This window comes from Dendrobates tinctorius, unplaced genomic scaffold, assembly GCF_039654945.1.
Source record: "Dendrobates tinctorius isolate UK_male_01 unplaced genomic scaffold, ASM3965494v1 ptg000310l, whole genome shotgun sequence".
Classification (NCBI taxonomy): domain Eukaryota; kingdom Metazoa; phylum Chordata; class Amphibia; order Anura; family Dendrobatidae; genus Dendrobates; species Dendrobates tinctorius.
In genome coordinates, this window is record NW_027361977.1 from 2,660,946 (window position 1) to 2,676,357 (window position 15,412).

Here is a 15,412-nt window from a genome sequence, read left to right on the forward strand (position 1 = left end):
TGGGCTCTGTATATGGAGTCCCCAAACTATTCCAGGAAAATTTGCACTACAGGAGGCAAATAGAGGTCTGTTCCTGTCGAGTCTCGTCGCATGTCTAAACAGTACTGTACAGCCATATATAAGGTATTTCTACATTCAGCAGAAATTGTGGGACAAATTTTGGTGCCAGTTTTACCCATTTCCCAGTAAGAAAATGAAAGATTTGGGGCTAACACAATCTTAGTGATAAAAATATAGATTATTTTTTTCTTCACTGCCCAACGGTATAAAACTCTCTGACCCACCTATGGTGTCAATATGATCACTGCACCCCTAGATTAATTCATTGAGAGGTGTAGTCTGTAAAACTGAGTCACTTATGGGGGGTTCTGCTGTTCTGACACCTCTGGGGCTCTGCCAATGTGACATGACACCCTCAAACCAGTGCAGCAAAATCTGCACTGTAATATGGTGCTGCTTCCCTTCTAAGCTTTGCACTGTGCCTCAAAAGTAGTTTTTGACCACATATGGGGTATCGACGTACTCAGGAGAAATTGCACAACAAAATTTGTGGTCCATTTTCTCCTGTTACCGTTATGAAAAGGCAAGATTAGGGGCTAAAAAACATTTTTTTTGTGGGGAAAATGTGATTTTTTTTATTTTCTCGGCTCAACGTTATAAACTTCTGTGAAGCACCTGGCGTTTCAAGGTACTCACAGCACATCTAGCTAAGTTCTCTGAGGTGTCACTTGGCGGGGCCTCCACTGCTTAGGCACAGCAGAGGCTCTCCAAACGCAACTTGGTGTCCGCCAATGATTCCAGCAAATTTTACATTAAGAAAGTCAAATGGCACTTCTTCCTTTCCAAACCCTGCTATGCGCCCAAACACTGGTTTTCCCCATATATGGAGTATCTGCATGCTTAGAAGAAATTGTACAACAACTTGTGTGGTACAATTTCTCCTTTTACCCTTTATTATGAAAATGCAAAATTGGAGCTAAAAAGCTTTTTTTGAGGGAAAAAAATTTGATTTTTTTATTTACACAGCTCAACGTTACTAAAATTTGTGAAGCACCTGGTGGTTCAAGGTACTCAATACACATAAAGATAAGTTTCTTGAGGGGTCTAGTTTCCAAACTGGTTTCACATGTTGGGGTTTTCCACTGCTTAGGCACATCAGTGGCTCTTCAAAAGCGACATGACGTCCCCTATTTATTCCTGCAAATTTTGCCTTCAAAAAGTGAAATGGCGCTCCTTCCGTTCTGAGCTCTGCCATGAGCCCAAACAGTAGTTGTCTTCTCCATATTGGGTATAAGTGTACCCAGGAGAAATTGCACAACAAATTGCATGGTGCACTTTCTTCTATTACCCTTATGAAAATGCAAAATTTGTAGCTAAAAACATTTTTGTGGGTAAAAATGTGATTTTTTTTATTTTCACGGCTCTATGTTATAAACTTCTGTGAAGTATCTGAGAGTTCAATGTGCTCACCACTCATGTAGATCAGTTCCCTGAGGGGTCTAGTTTCCAAAATGGTGTAATTTGTCGAAGGTTTTCACTGTTTAGGCACATCAGGGGCTCTCCAAATACGACATGATGTCCGCTAACTATGACAGCTTATTTTACATTCAAAAATTCAAATGGTGATCCTTCCCGTTCCAGGCCTTGCCATGCACCCAAAAAGTGCTTTTTCCCCACATATGGGAGATCTTCATGCTCAGGAGAAATTGCACAACAAATATTATGGTCTATTTTCTCCTGTTACCCTTGTGAAAGTGAAAAAAATGGATCTAAAGGAAAATTTTTGTGAAAAAGGTAAAATGTTTATTTTTTGCTTCCACATTCCATTAATTCCTGTGAAGCACTTGAAGGGTTAATAAACTTCTTCAATGTGGTTTTGAGCACCTTGATGGCTGAAGTTTTTAGAATGGTGTCACTTTTGGGTATTTAATGTCGCTTCAAATGTGAGGTGGTCCCTGAAAAAAGGTTTTGCAAATTTTATTGTAAAAATGAGAAATCGCTGGTCAAGTTTTAAACTTTATAACTTCCTAACAAAAAATTTATGTTTCAAACATTGTGCTGATGTAAAGTAAACATGTGGAAAGTGTTATTTATCAACTATTTTGTGTGACATATCTCTTTGATTTAAGGGCATAAAAATTAAAAGGTTGAAAATTTGCAAAATTTTTGCCAAATTTCCAATTTTTTTCACAAATAAACATAAATTTTACCACTATCATGAAGTAAAATGTGTCACTAAAAAACAAATCTCACAATCAGCGCGATCCATTTAAGACCTACAGAGTTATTACATCACAAAATGACAATGGTCAGAATTGAAAAAAAATGGCCTGGTCAGGAAGGTGAAAACAGGCTTCAGGGTGAAGAAGTTAATTATTTCTATGCCATTTACCATGCAGTAAACATAATAAGATTACTTTATTCTTTGAGTCAGTGTGATTTCAGCAACATCAGAGTTACTGTATTTTATATTTTGCTATTTTTACAAACTAAAAACACTGATTTACAAAATATTTTTTTTTTGCATTGCCATATCCTATGAGTTATAAAGTGTTTATCTTTCTGCCAAAAGCATTGTGTGGGGTTTTTATTGTTGTGAGATGAGTTTAATTTTTTATTTGTACCATGTTGGACTACAGAACACTTGTTTGATCAATTTTTTTAATTTTTGGGTGGTAAAGTAAAAAAAAACATTGATTCATAATTGTTTTGGGGTTTTTTTCCCCGCAATTCACCATGCCCTAAAATTTATAAGACAACTTTGTTCTTTGGGTCAGTAAGATCACAGGTGATACCACGTTTATTTTCACCGACTAATACAATTGGAGTAAAGTGAATAAAATTTAACTTTTAATAGAAACCATTAACATAGCTATGACTTATTTAATTTTTCAAATAAAGTCAGTGATATCAGTTGCAGCAGTGGTGCAGTGGTGTTGGATGAATGCAATATCACCTGAAAATAAACAGCTGACAGTGGTAGCTGCTGATGATTTTGTTGACAGCGGGCTGAAATGTAGCCTATGATTCAAAATGGTAAATTAATGCAAACATTTAATATTGATGGCAAACCTTGGTCCTATTGTCTGTGTTAGCGTGGTCAGCTATTGGGAGAGTTCGGCAATTGTGCCACTCCTACCTAATACTGTACAGCAGCGTACTCCGTTAATATCACTATAGCGTGTTGCATTATTAGCACCTATATTTAATCTAGGTAACTCGGTTTTGGAATTGTCATAATCCCAGTGCAGGTTTTTGAGCTGCACGTCAGGGGTTAATGTCTGGAGCTCAGTGCAGGTTTTGACCTGCACACCTGGGGTTAATGATTGTGGCCTTTCTTTGGTTCAAGGAGAGCTTCTTAAACCCCTGGGAAGCTCCAATCCCTGTCAGTTATACTTTTGCCTGTGGTGACCTCTGTGTGCCTGTGCCTGTTCGTTGTTATAGCTTGATTATATGGTTCTGACCCGGTTCTGTTCCCCGTTGTGAGCTTGCCTGTTGATTCTGTACTGCGCTACCCTCTCTGTATTTGACTCTTTGCCTGTGATCTGCTACTCTCTGCTCGCCCCTCTTGTACCTTGCAGCTATCTCTGTGTATGACTCATTGGCTACATCCTGACTATCCTCCCTGTCTATGCCCCTTGGAACTTTGTCCCGCAGTTTCCCTGCTAGGAGTTCTCTTGCAGCTCCTAGCTCTCTGGAGTTTAGGCCACGCCCCCAGCAGTCACGTGCTTCAGGTCCTGCTGTTCTGAAGTATGCACCTACTTGGCTGCTGTCCGCTCCACAGGTATCTTTGAGCACAGTTCGCTTTACTCAGGACATGCGCACTGGCTCAGTGAGCAAGTTCAGTGCGGTGTTCCTGACAGGAATACTGTCAGGGTCAGGCAGTTGTGTCACTCTCCTGTCTGTTGGTGCATTTGTAAACACTCCCTTGCAGTTATAAATCATGATGAAATGCATATAAGGAACAAGATGGCGTTTTCAATGTCACTTTTCTGTTTTGTACATGACTTAAGTTTTGTGTCATTGTATGACAAAGAAAAGCTATATTTTTGCAGTCTTTTTTATTTATTTTTTATGTTCACCAATCGGTTAAATAATGTGATGTTTTTTATTGGGAGTGTTGTTCTAGTTGCAGTGATACCAAATGAGACGAAACTTGAAGGATCCATACCTCGCCACCCCGCCTGACATCAATATTAGGTTAGTGGGATTACAAGGTAAGGTCTCCCCAATGGAACCAACGTGACGGTCCGCACCCCCTAGGGACACGTAAGGTCAGCTTGGCACAGTTTTACACAGACACCCCTCTGTCCACAAGAGACCAGGGAGACTCGCCCACAACCCTGACAGGCTGAGAGGCCCCTTTTACTAGCACCAGTGAAAAATAATCTTATCAGCCCGACAGCACTGCCTACAGTTCCTCGTTCGAAATAAGCCTGGTCCGTTAACAAGGTTATATCGGGGCACAAACACGTCCCAGTAGCATGTGAGATTAGGTCGAGAAACGGACATGTGGATTCGTGGATCATAATAAAAGAGTAGCCCAAGGTTAAATTATATATTTAATCGCCTTAAGGGCACACTAGACAATACACTATATATACACAATGGTTATACATATACAATGGTCAGATATACAATAGTGGTAGGACCAAAAGGTATAAGCAGAACATATGGTAGTTACCAGTTAGATGAAAGGCCTTCTTTCAGGGAATGGATGTCACATGGGAGGCTTGTGGTCTCCTCTGTATACAATTTGTCATCACACAATGTGTCATCGTGACCTCCCAGAGAAAAAGCAATAGCATATGCTGCACATAAGCATTTCAGTCTCTGGGTCACTCCCTTTCTGCCCTCTGGGCTGAACTTGGAGGTTTCGAGATACATCTCACAAAAACTATGAAAGATAGTTTAATATCTAAACCTCCTTTCTGTGTGGTCCTAGGCAGTGGTTCTGGCACAATTGGATCCAACCAGGCCCCTGCTACTCATATAGAGTAAACACAAATTTAGAATGACTCGAGACCCAGGCAGGCACTTGCCCTGTTCTGCAGATCTCGGAAATATAAACAATGTACAGCTAGGGTGTACAGTATTTTCACAATAACTTTTTGAAATCAATGCTTGCTGAACAAAGGTATAAGGCCACGTAGCTTGGATCCACATGGGGTCTTTCTGTAGAAGGTTGCATAACAGCAAGCTGGTGGGGATGTGAATCACTTTTTTTTAAGCTGGCCAGGTTTCATGTTACCACAGCATGTTCTGAATGATTTTTTTATAATTTTGTACCCAATAGCATACTGATGATTGACATGGATTTATATCTCCAATATTGTTCACACCAAATATGTGTTTTTGTTTTTTTCCTTAAGGTACTTTCATTTTTGCAGAACAACAAAATGTTTACTTTATCTTCCCCTTTTTTCATACGTTCCCTTTAATTTTTTCATGTTTTTACAAATTTTATTTTACTTTTTTTTTTTTACTTAGTCCCAACTTTCGCTGCTCTGATCACTCATCTAATACTCTGCAATGCTCATTTATTAGACATGTCAGTAAGACCTGGCAGCTTACAGGCCACAGTAGTCTTGTGACCCCGTGGCCATTATTTGGCAAGTGGTCATCATGGCAGGCATCAGCACTGCATGATTTCAATCACAGGGTACCAATGGGGAAAAGAGAAAGCACCTTTCCTTAAATGAGCACATATTGACATCAGCATCATAGGAGTTCAATGGCTGCAATCGGTACTAGCACTGACCATGACCGTTACAGCAGGGTGTCAGCTACGATATAATAATCATGCCATGCATGTACAGTGAAAGGTAGGCAGGGGGTAACCCTATATCTGCAGGTTAATTAGGTTTGGGAACATGGCACGTTCCCTTTAAACAAGTACTAATTGACTACTATGTCATTTAAGTGTACTGACTGAGGTTATTACAAATTTGTTCAAGGTAGTGAAATGTTATAAAGTAATAAAACAAAAAATGTTCACCATTTAAATCCTGCTGCCACCCCGGTCCTTCAGTCATCGTTTTTCTAGATGTCTACCACACGTGACTGGTAATGTCAATCACTGGTATAAGTATATGTTATTCTTTGATTCGATGGACGTATTTGTCAAAACAAGGAAAACCATTAATAAAAGAGGTGACAGTACAGTACTCTAGATTATACGGATAGTGGTTACACAGTGATCAAAAAGACAGAGATGGTGATATTAAAAAAAGTAAATAAACAAAATGCTGTTTTCCCTCTGCATTTTATAGGAGGCATATTATTATTATTTATTTATATAGCACCATTAATTCCATGGTGGTGTACATAAGAAGGGGTTACATCAAAATACAAATATTACTTACAGTAAACAAACTAACAATGACAGACTGATACAGAGGGAAGAGGACCCTGCCCTTGTGGGCTTATATTCTACAGGATTATGGGGAAGGAGACAGTAGGTCGGGGGTTGCAGTAGCTCTGATGGTGTTGAGGGGGCAGCATGGTCATTACAGGTTGTAAGCTTTTTACTCTATGGTATAACAGTCTACAAGCACTAAAGCACTAAAGCTATAATCATGTTGCAATATTTTTCATCAATTTCTGTGTAAATAAGATTTTACCCCAATGCATATTGTAAATGTAGGTGAAGTGATAACAGTACCTTTGGCCAACATTCTGTATAGTCCTCTTCTTGAGCAGCACTTTCATCTAATGGTTGATCGCGATCTTGCTGGCGCCAGGTTTTAAAAGCTGCTCCCAAGAGACCATGGACAAAAAGTACATCTGCTTTCATGAGCTGGCTACATTTTTATGAAAGAAAAAAAGATATTGTTAAAAATGCTGACCATACGGGGAGAAACTCCCCCCCAAAAAAAACAATGTTTATAATTTTCATCAAACCTACTAACATGTAACTCCCAACTTTGGAAGTCAGGAAAAAGGGACATGTACTTCAATTTCCACATGGGGTAAATATTTGTTCATTGACCATGTACCTTTTTTGTACATGTGGTTTAAATAGCTGTAAAAAAATTCTCAGATATTCAAATCATTTTCTGCATCTTTTCTTTCATGATACATGAGGCTTTTGTTTTATGTCATCATACTCTTTTTTTGCACATATCGAGCAATATCAATGCGAAAATAAAGGAAAATATATGCCTGTCACATTTTTTTATGACAACAAAGGACATCTGCTATGCATTTAAAAATTAGTTCCCCTTTCTGTAACTGTTATTTTTACATATCGGACACATTTTTTTCCTCCGGAGACATAGACAACTATTTGAATTGGCTTTTTAAAACGCATTTCTTTTTTTGCCTGCTTTTTATTTTTCTGTTTTTTTTTTCATTTATTTCACATATTATGTCCCCATAAAAGACCTTTGGGGGCAATTAAATTGTTAATTTTTTTCACCCTATTTCCCCTGTAAGTAGGGGTGGTATATTATCCTCAGGTACAGTGGAAATGCAGTCTCCACTCTAAATCCCCCCCACACATAAAGTGCCCCCATCCATAAATAACCCCCCATCCCCACGCCAATTCTCCTCACACATTAAATAACCCCCCATCCCCACTCTAAATGCCCCCAACACACAAAAAATGCCTCCCATCCATTAAATCAGGGTTCCCCAACTCCAGTCCTCAAGGCCCACCAACAGTTCATGTTTTCAGGATTTCCTTAGTATTGCCCAGGTGATAATTGCATCACCTATACAATACAATTGGAATCCTGAAAACATGAACTGTTGGTAGGCCTTGAGGACTGGAGTTGGGGAACCCTGCATTAAATAACCCCCCATCCCCACGCCAATTCTCCTCACACATTAAATAACCCCCCATCCCCACTCTAAATGCTCTAAATGCCCCCGACACACATAAAGTGCCCCCCATCCATTAAATAATCCCCCATCTCCACGCCAATTCCCCTCACACATAAAGTGCCCCCCCTCCCTTAATTTTCGGTGGTTCTTCAGCTCCACAGTGGAGCGCACTTACCACCAGCATCCTGGGTGCCGGCAAGTTTGTATTCCCAAACTGTCACGATGACCCATCCTGTGTGACGTGACCAGCAGGCCGGTAACTAGAACAACAGGACACGGCACGTGATACTGTCCTGTGTGACACGGCTCGCAGGCCGCTAACTAAAACAGCAAGACAGAGGGAAGGGAACCGGTTACAATGGTGGGCCCTGCGATAGGGAATGGGGACGTGGAGACCTCCTGCACTCCCCTGAGTCAGTGTCCCTATCGCTCCTAACGTTCCCTATGCCGGTTCCGCACAGTGCGCTGATCAGGAACCTATCGCCCTAGCACACCCTACACCTATCCCTTGCTAGGGAACTGGGTGGCGCAGGCACTGGTCCCACCGCTGTACTAATACACACTAAGGAAAAAAGAGAAACAGGGAGACACCACTTAGCTTTACTCTGTTGCACTTGCTCCTGGCAACAGAGTCCACACCAGCATGCAGCTCTCCTCCTGAATCGCTGCCACCAAGCTCTGTCAGAGCTACAAGGAAATCCCATATGACTCCTTTCACACCAGGCAAAGACAGTGCTGCAAGGAACGCTCTCCAGCTCCTTCCTCCACCAAGGATGGTTGAAATGAACACTATCACCAACACTGATTGCAACACCTGTGACTTTTTTATAGCAGAGCCAGTAATCACACCTGCAATAAACATGTGCACTTAACTAAAGAAACTAGAGTGCAATGACGCTCACCACCACTGGGGGCAAACTTAGAACAAGCGACACCACAGTGCAATAATCCTAATGGCCACCGGGGGCAAAAACCAACCCCAAGCACAGCTTTAGGAAAAAAAAGGTTACCTGTGCTTTTTATATGTCCTGATCCAGCATGGATCATAACACAAACCCTGCGATGTTTTTGAGATTTAAAATTGCCTTTTCATATGACAACTTTCATAGTAACATAGCAACATAGTATCATAGTTAGCAAGGCCGAAAAAAGACATTTGTCCATCCAGTTCAGCCTATATTGCGTCAGAATAAATCCCCAGATCTACGTCCTTCTAAAAAACCTAATAGCTTGTAACATACAATATTGTTATGCTCCAGGAAGACATCCAGGCCTTTGTTGAACCCCTCGACTGAGTTTGCTATCACCACCTCCTCAGGCAAGGAATTCCAGATTCTCACTGCCCTAACAGTAAAGAATCCTCTTCTGTGTTGGTGGAAAAACCTTCTCTCCAGACGCAGAGTATGCCCCGCTGTGACCGTCACATTCCTTGGTATAAACAGATCCTCGGAGAGAAATTTGAATTGTCCCCTTATATACTTATACATGTTATTAGATCGCCCCTCAGTCGTCTTTTTTCTAGACTAAATAATCCTAATTCTTCTAATCTCTCTGGGAATTGTAGTTCCCCATGCCCTTTATTAATTTTGTTGTCCTCCTTTGTACTCGCTCTAGTTACATTATATCCTTCCTGAGCACAGGAGCCCAAAACTGTACACAGTACTCCATGTGCAGTCTAAGCAGAGATTTGTACAGAGGCAGTATAATGCTTTTATCATGTGTATCCAGACCTCTTTTTTATTTTTTAAATTCGTTTTTATTGAAAATACTATAATACAACATCATCACAAATGTACAACACAGGTCAAAGTAACATAAATGTGTAATTATGCAACCATTGCAGTATAAACAAAGAGCTCCGGTCTTAACCCTCTCCCACCCAGGGCCCTCCCCCAACCTTTATTTGACTGGTTCAACTGTGACTAGCTAACTGTGTGGTTTCCCAAGCCTGCCAATCCCTCGTGAACTTCTGTAAGGGATTATTTTTGTGGGCTAGCATTTTTTCAAAAATAAACGTGGTATTAACTACTTGAGCTATGGCCTCTTTCTTAGGAATAACATCTTTTTTCCACTGTTTAGCTAATAGGAGTCTTGTCATTAACACAATATGAGCCGTTACCACTCTAGAGCACAGGGGGAATGCATGTATGTTTAAGAGGAGGAGCGCCACCTCGGGAGACGGCTGGACGATCTGTCCCACTACAAGTGAAATAAGTCTAAAAGCGTGATCCCACAAAGAAGTTATAAGTGGACAATCCCAAAATATATGATATAAGGACCCCACCTGATTACAGCTTCGCCAACATAGGTGTGAGGTGTTGGGAAACATGGAATGGACCTTCACGGGAGTAAAATACCAGCTGAGTATCAGCTTCAAGTGTGATTCAAAGTGGGATGCACATCTAAACGTCCGTCCTGCCAATTTAATTGCTCTTAACCAGTCCTTGTCAGGTATGGCTTTACCAAGGTCTTTTTCCCAAGATATGAAGGGTATAGATTTTACGAATCTGCTCTTATGTCCCAAGGAATCATAAAGGGGTCTCAAGCCCATATCTAGGGATGAGGAAGATGAGAGGGTCCTAATAATATCACTATTAACCCTATATGGGAAGTTTAGATATTTCTTTAAAATGTATTGTCCCCGGAGATATGAGAAATGGTCTTTAAAGGTCAACCCAAACCTGTTTTTCAACTGGGTAAAAGGTAAAAGAGTGCGATCTTCAACTATATCGCTTAATACCATGATCCCGCCTATCTTCCAATGGTACAGGTCAAGGTCCTCTGATAACACTTCCAGAAGTTCTAAAGGTGCCATGAGAGGCAATGCAGGGATGTGTGTCTGAATGAAGGCGTGTTAGAACAAAACTGTTGGTACAACCCTGGTAACCGGAGGTGGTGCACAAGTAGGATCCCAATCCGTGAACTTCAATTTATATAGACTTGGCACACACCAAAAAGATTCTGATGCAGAAAGGTGGTTTTAATGAATTGCAGTACATACATACAGACGTTTTGGTCTAGGACCTTCATCAATGTACAATAAGTTGTACTGTGAGCTCTTAGTGACTTAGTGACAAGTGGATGCAGTATTTGCCGCGAATCCACCCTTGGATTCGCGGCGGATACTGCGTCCACTTGTTATATAGAACCACGTGGGACGGCCGCAGGTGCCTCCTTGCAGTATTGGTGTCTCCCTTAAAGCCCAGTCACTAAGAGCTCACAGTACAACTTATTGTACATTGATGAAGGTCCTAGACCGAAACGTCTGTATGTATGTACTGCAATTCATTTAAACCACCTTTCTGCATCAGAATCTTTTTGGTGTGTGCCAAGTCTATATAAATTGAATGAAGGCGTGAACCTGAAGCCAATTAGAGAGAGAGTGCTTAGTCAGTGGAAGGAGGGCCCCCAGGTTCCATGGCTCAACCAGAGCAGCCCATAGCACCGCCCTGAGATCGTGTGAGGGTGCAAAATGTGCCTCTATTTGGGACCACCTACTTGGGGGGTCGCGATTCCACCAGTTCTTCAACTGGCTGAGTTGAGTTGCTATATAGTAATCGTTCACATTAGGGAGTCCCACCCCCCCACTGGCTTTGCGCGTTGCAACAAATGTCTCGACAACCGAGGCTGCTTTCCTTCCCAGATGAAGGCATTCAGAAGCTTATGAGAACGTTGAACAAACACCTTCGGAGGTGATATCGGCACCGTGCAAAATAAATATAACATTTTGGGCAGTAGTAACATCTTATACAGTGCAAGAGACAAAAAAACAGACTGGCACATCCAAACTAATGTGAATAGGTGCATACCAAGAGGAGCTACCCCCATATACAAAATACAAAGAATGGTTGCACTCTATCATGCTAAGGCATGTCAATGCGGAATATATGTACCGTATTTTCCGCTTTGTAAGACGCACTTTTTTTCCCCAAAATTTGGGGGGAAAACAGGGGTGCGTCTTACAAAGCGGACATGCCTTACGTAGGCTGTGATCGGGGGCGTCCGGCGGTTGCTGGCCGCTGCTGCGGGTGTGTCCGGTGCCGCGTTGTGTGCCCGTCGATGCCCGGGGCTCTGCCAACATTGTGCGACAGGCCAGAGCCCCGGCATTTCCTCAGTTCCCTGTGTGCCGGTAAAAAGATGGCCGCCGGCGCGTGCGCAGATGGGATCTCGGGACCCAGTTCTCGAGAGATGAGATTTGAAATCTCATCTCTCGAGAGGTGGGTCCCGAGATCCCATCTGCACACGCGCCGGCGGCCATTTTCCCTGGGTTCCCTGTGTGCGCGCGGTGGTGCCTGCAAAAAAATGGCCGCCGCGCGTGCGCAGATGGGATCTCGGAACCCAGCTCTCGAGAGAACAATGTCGGCAGAGCCCCGGGCATCGATGGGCACACAACGCCGCACCGGAGCACCCGCAGCACCGGCCTCCAACCGCCGGACAAGTGGAGAAACCTGACACCAGCACAAGACTCTGCAGCAGCAACAGCACACATCGGAGCCCCCCCTCATCCCTGAATGCGGCCTGCAGCATCACTCCACGCCTGCCTCCTCCAGCAGCGAGCCTGGGACCCCTCTACACCGCAGCCACCAACCCCGGTAAGCAATAAGATGCAAGGATTATAAGAGGCACCACCATTTTATTAAAAAATATTTTTTTCTTATTTTTCTCCTCAAAAATTGTGGTGCGTCTTATAATCCGGAGCGTCTTATAAAGCGAAAAATACGGTAATTAGAATTTTTTTGTCTCTTGTATGTTAGCTTACTGACCGAGCACTCCGCCCTCCACCAGGTGATGATTTTAATTATAGCAGGTCCTACTTACCCATAAATGCAGGCATTGCTGACAGAGGTGTCCACATTCACCCAGGAATTCAGACATCAGCCTTAGAGAGGTATTCATTTATGGGGTTTTTTGTCTCTTGTATGTTAGCTCACTGACTGAGCACTCCGCCCTCCACCAGGTGGTGATTTTAATTATAGCAGGTCCCTACTTACCCATAAATGCAGGCATTGCTGACAGAGGTGTCCACATTCACCCAGGAATTCAGACATCAGCCTTAGAGAGGTATTCACACAGTGTAGGTACCCATCAGATTTGAGGCTGCCTTGACGTTGGCTGGTGGGCAGATAATATTTGGCCAAATTTTATGCTAAGAGTCTCATATATTTTTTCTATAATTCTAAAGCTGTATTGCAATTCTAATTACATATATTCCGCATTGACATGCCTTAGCATGATAGAGTGCAACCATTCTTTGTATCTTAAACAGTGCAATACGACCCACCCAGGAGACTTCAAATTTCTGGAGTCTGCTCATCTCATTCTCAATATCTGCTAGTAGGGGGAGGTAATTGGCTTTGTACAAATTAGTGGAGGATGATGTTACCAACGTTCCCAGGTATAAAATTTGCTCCATCTGCCAGTCCATCCTCATAATGGCCTTAAGGCGTTTCAACTGCGGTAATGGTATGTTAAGGGGTAGAATTTGAGATTTATTCTCATTAATTTTGTAGTAAGATAGGAGGCCAAATTTTTCAACAATCTCTAGAGCTGCCGGAAAAGACTCCAGGGGGCGTGCTAACGTCAATATCATATTATCAGCATACAACGTGATGCAATGAGATTGTTTCCCCACCTCTATGCCCCAGATATCTGGACTTTGTCTGATTGCTTGGGCAAGTGGTTCTAAAGCTAAAATGAACACTAGGGGGGAGAGAGGACACCCCTGCCTAGTGCCATTTGTAATGGGGAATGTCTCTATCATGGTATCATTCACAAAAACCCTGGCCGACGGAGCAGAATACAGAGCTTTAATAGCAGTCAGCACCCGACCCCCAAACCCCATACGCTCCAGAACCGAGAAGACAAACGACCATCTCAATCGGTCAAATGCCTTCTCGGCGTCTAAGGCCACTACCACCGCTGGTGTTCCCCTTCTATTTATTACATCTATCAAATCAATTACTTTCCTGGTGTTGTCAGCTGCAATCCGCCCTTGCACAAAACCAGCCTGGTCTGGGTTAATAAGGGAAGGAATGATAGGTGCCAATCTCAGAGCAATACACTTAGCATAAATTTTGACATCAGTGCTTTACAGTGAAATCGGGCGGAAGTTTTGGGGCACCTCCGGTGGCTTTCCCTTTTTTGGGAGTGTGATCACAGTAGCTGTCAGCATTTCTTTTGGGAAGCTCCCTTCATTTGCTGCTAATTGTAGGGTTTTGCATAAGTGTGGGACTAAGGTCTCCTGGAAAGCTTTATTGTACAAGTTTGTAAGACCGTCCGGGCCTGGGGCCTTCGCCTCTGGGAGAGGGTTAATCACTTTGGTCAATTCAGTCTCAGTCAAAGGAGCGTTTAAGATTTCTAACTGGTCTGGTGCAAGAGTTGGGAGATTAATGCTTGACAAAAACAGATTTGTATCAGAGGCTGTTGGGCCATGGAGGTCTGCTCTTGGATCTAAGTTATACAAAGAAGCATAATAATCCTTAAATTTATTGGCGATTTCCCGAGGAGTGTATATCTTAGAATCGGGAGATAAGTTCCTCAAAAAGGGGATCTTAATTTTAGAAGTTTTAATTTTCACTCTGGATGCTAGCAGTTTACCCACTTTATTATTTTGGGAGCAGTAATGGGCTTTGGTGATCATAAGATTTTTTTCATAATTGTGTAAGAGTAATTCCCGCAATTCAGTTGAAGATCACGCAGTTTACACATTTGGGCAGAGGATGGGGCTCTTTTATTCATGTATTGCAGTGAACTGATCGATGCTGTAAGGTCTGATAAGTATTTTTCTCTTTTCTTTTTAAGGATATGGCCTATTTTTAATAAAGTGGCCCCCCTAAAGTGGCGTTTGCTTTATGGGCATTCCATACATGGAAGTAATTAGTGACAGAGTCCGCATTGAGCTCAAAGTATTCTTTAAGAGCTACTATTGTTTGTGCCACTAAATGGGGGGTTTTTAGAATAAAGGGGTTCATCTTCCATGGGGAGTAAAGGGGGCACTCAGATTCTTCCCGAATAGACATCTTTATGGGGGCGTGATCTGACCAAGTTATTATACCTATTTCTGATGAGTTGACAATATTAAGGAGAGACCTGCTAACCAAGAATAGGTCTATCCAGGAGTAGGAGTGATGTACCTGTGAAAAGTAGGTATAGTCCTTCTCACATGCATGAAGAAAGCTCCATATGTCATATAGGTCCTCCCGAAAGGCTAAGGGGGGGAGAACAGGTGGCCCCCTGGAGGTTGGGGTGGAAGAGTCCAGAGAATTATAAAAAACACAATTAAAGTCCCCACATAGGATTACGTGGTCTTGTTTAACCTTATTGATTCTAGTTAATAACTTTTTGATAAAGCTAGTCTTCGCTTGGTTTGGAGCATAAATGATGGCTATAGTATATAAAGCATTATTTATGGTGCCCACTTGTATGAGGTATCGACCTGCAGGGTCAAGTTCTAGATAAGTCGAGGAGAAAGCAACCGACCCCTTGATAGCTAACATCACCCCTCTCTTTTTTATTTTGAGAAATTAGAATGGACCACATATGGAAAGAGCCGATGAGACAGTCTATAGGAGTCTTTCTCCAATAA

General features: G+C 42.3%; 1 protein-coding gene across 8 annotated transcripts in view; it reads right to left on the bottom strand.

Annotated features, from left to right (window-relative positions):
* The window catches only part of SERAC1 (serine active site containing 1), a 1,540,408-nt gene that overhangs the window by 600,950 nt on the left and 924,046 nt on the right, over nucleotides 1-15,412 (bottom strand). For all 8 annotated transcript variants that reach the window (XM_073561007.1, XM_073561005.1, XM_073561004.1 and 5 more), the window contains one exon: nucleotides 6,665-6,803. In XM_073561007.1, coding sequence (XP_073417108.1) covers nucleotides 6,665-6,803 — 139 coding nt within the window. The remainder of the gene's footprint in view (nucleotides 1-6,664; nucleotides 6,804-15,412) is intronic.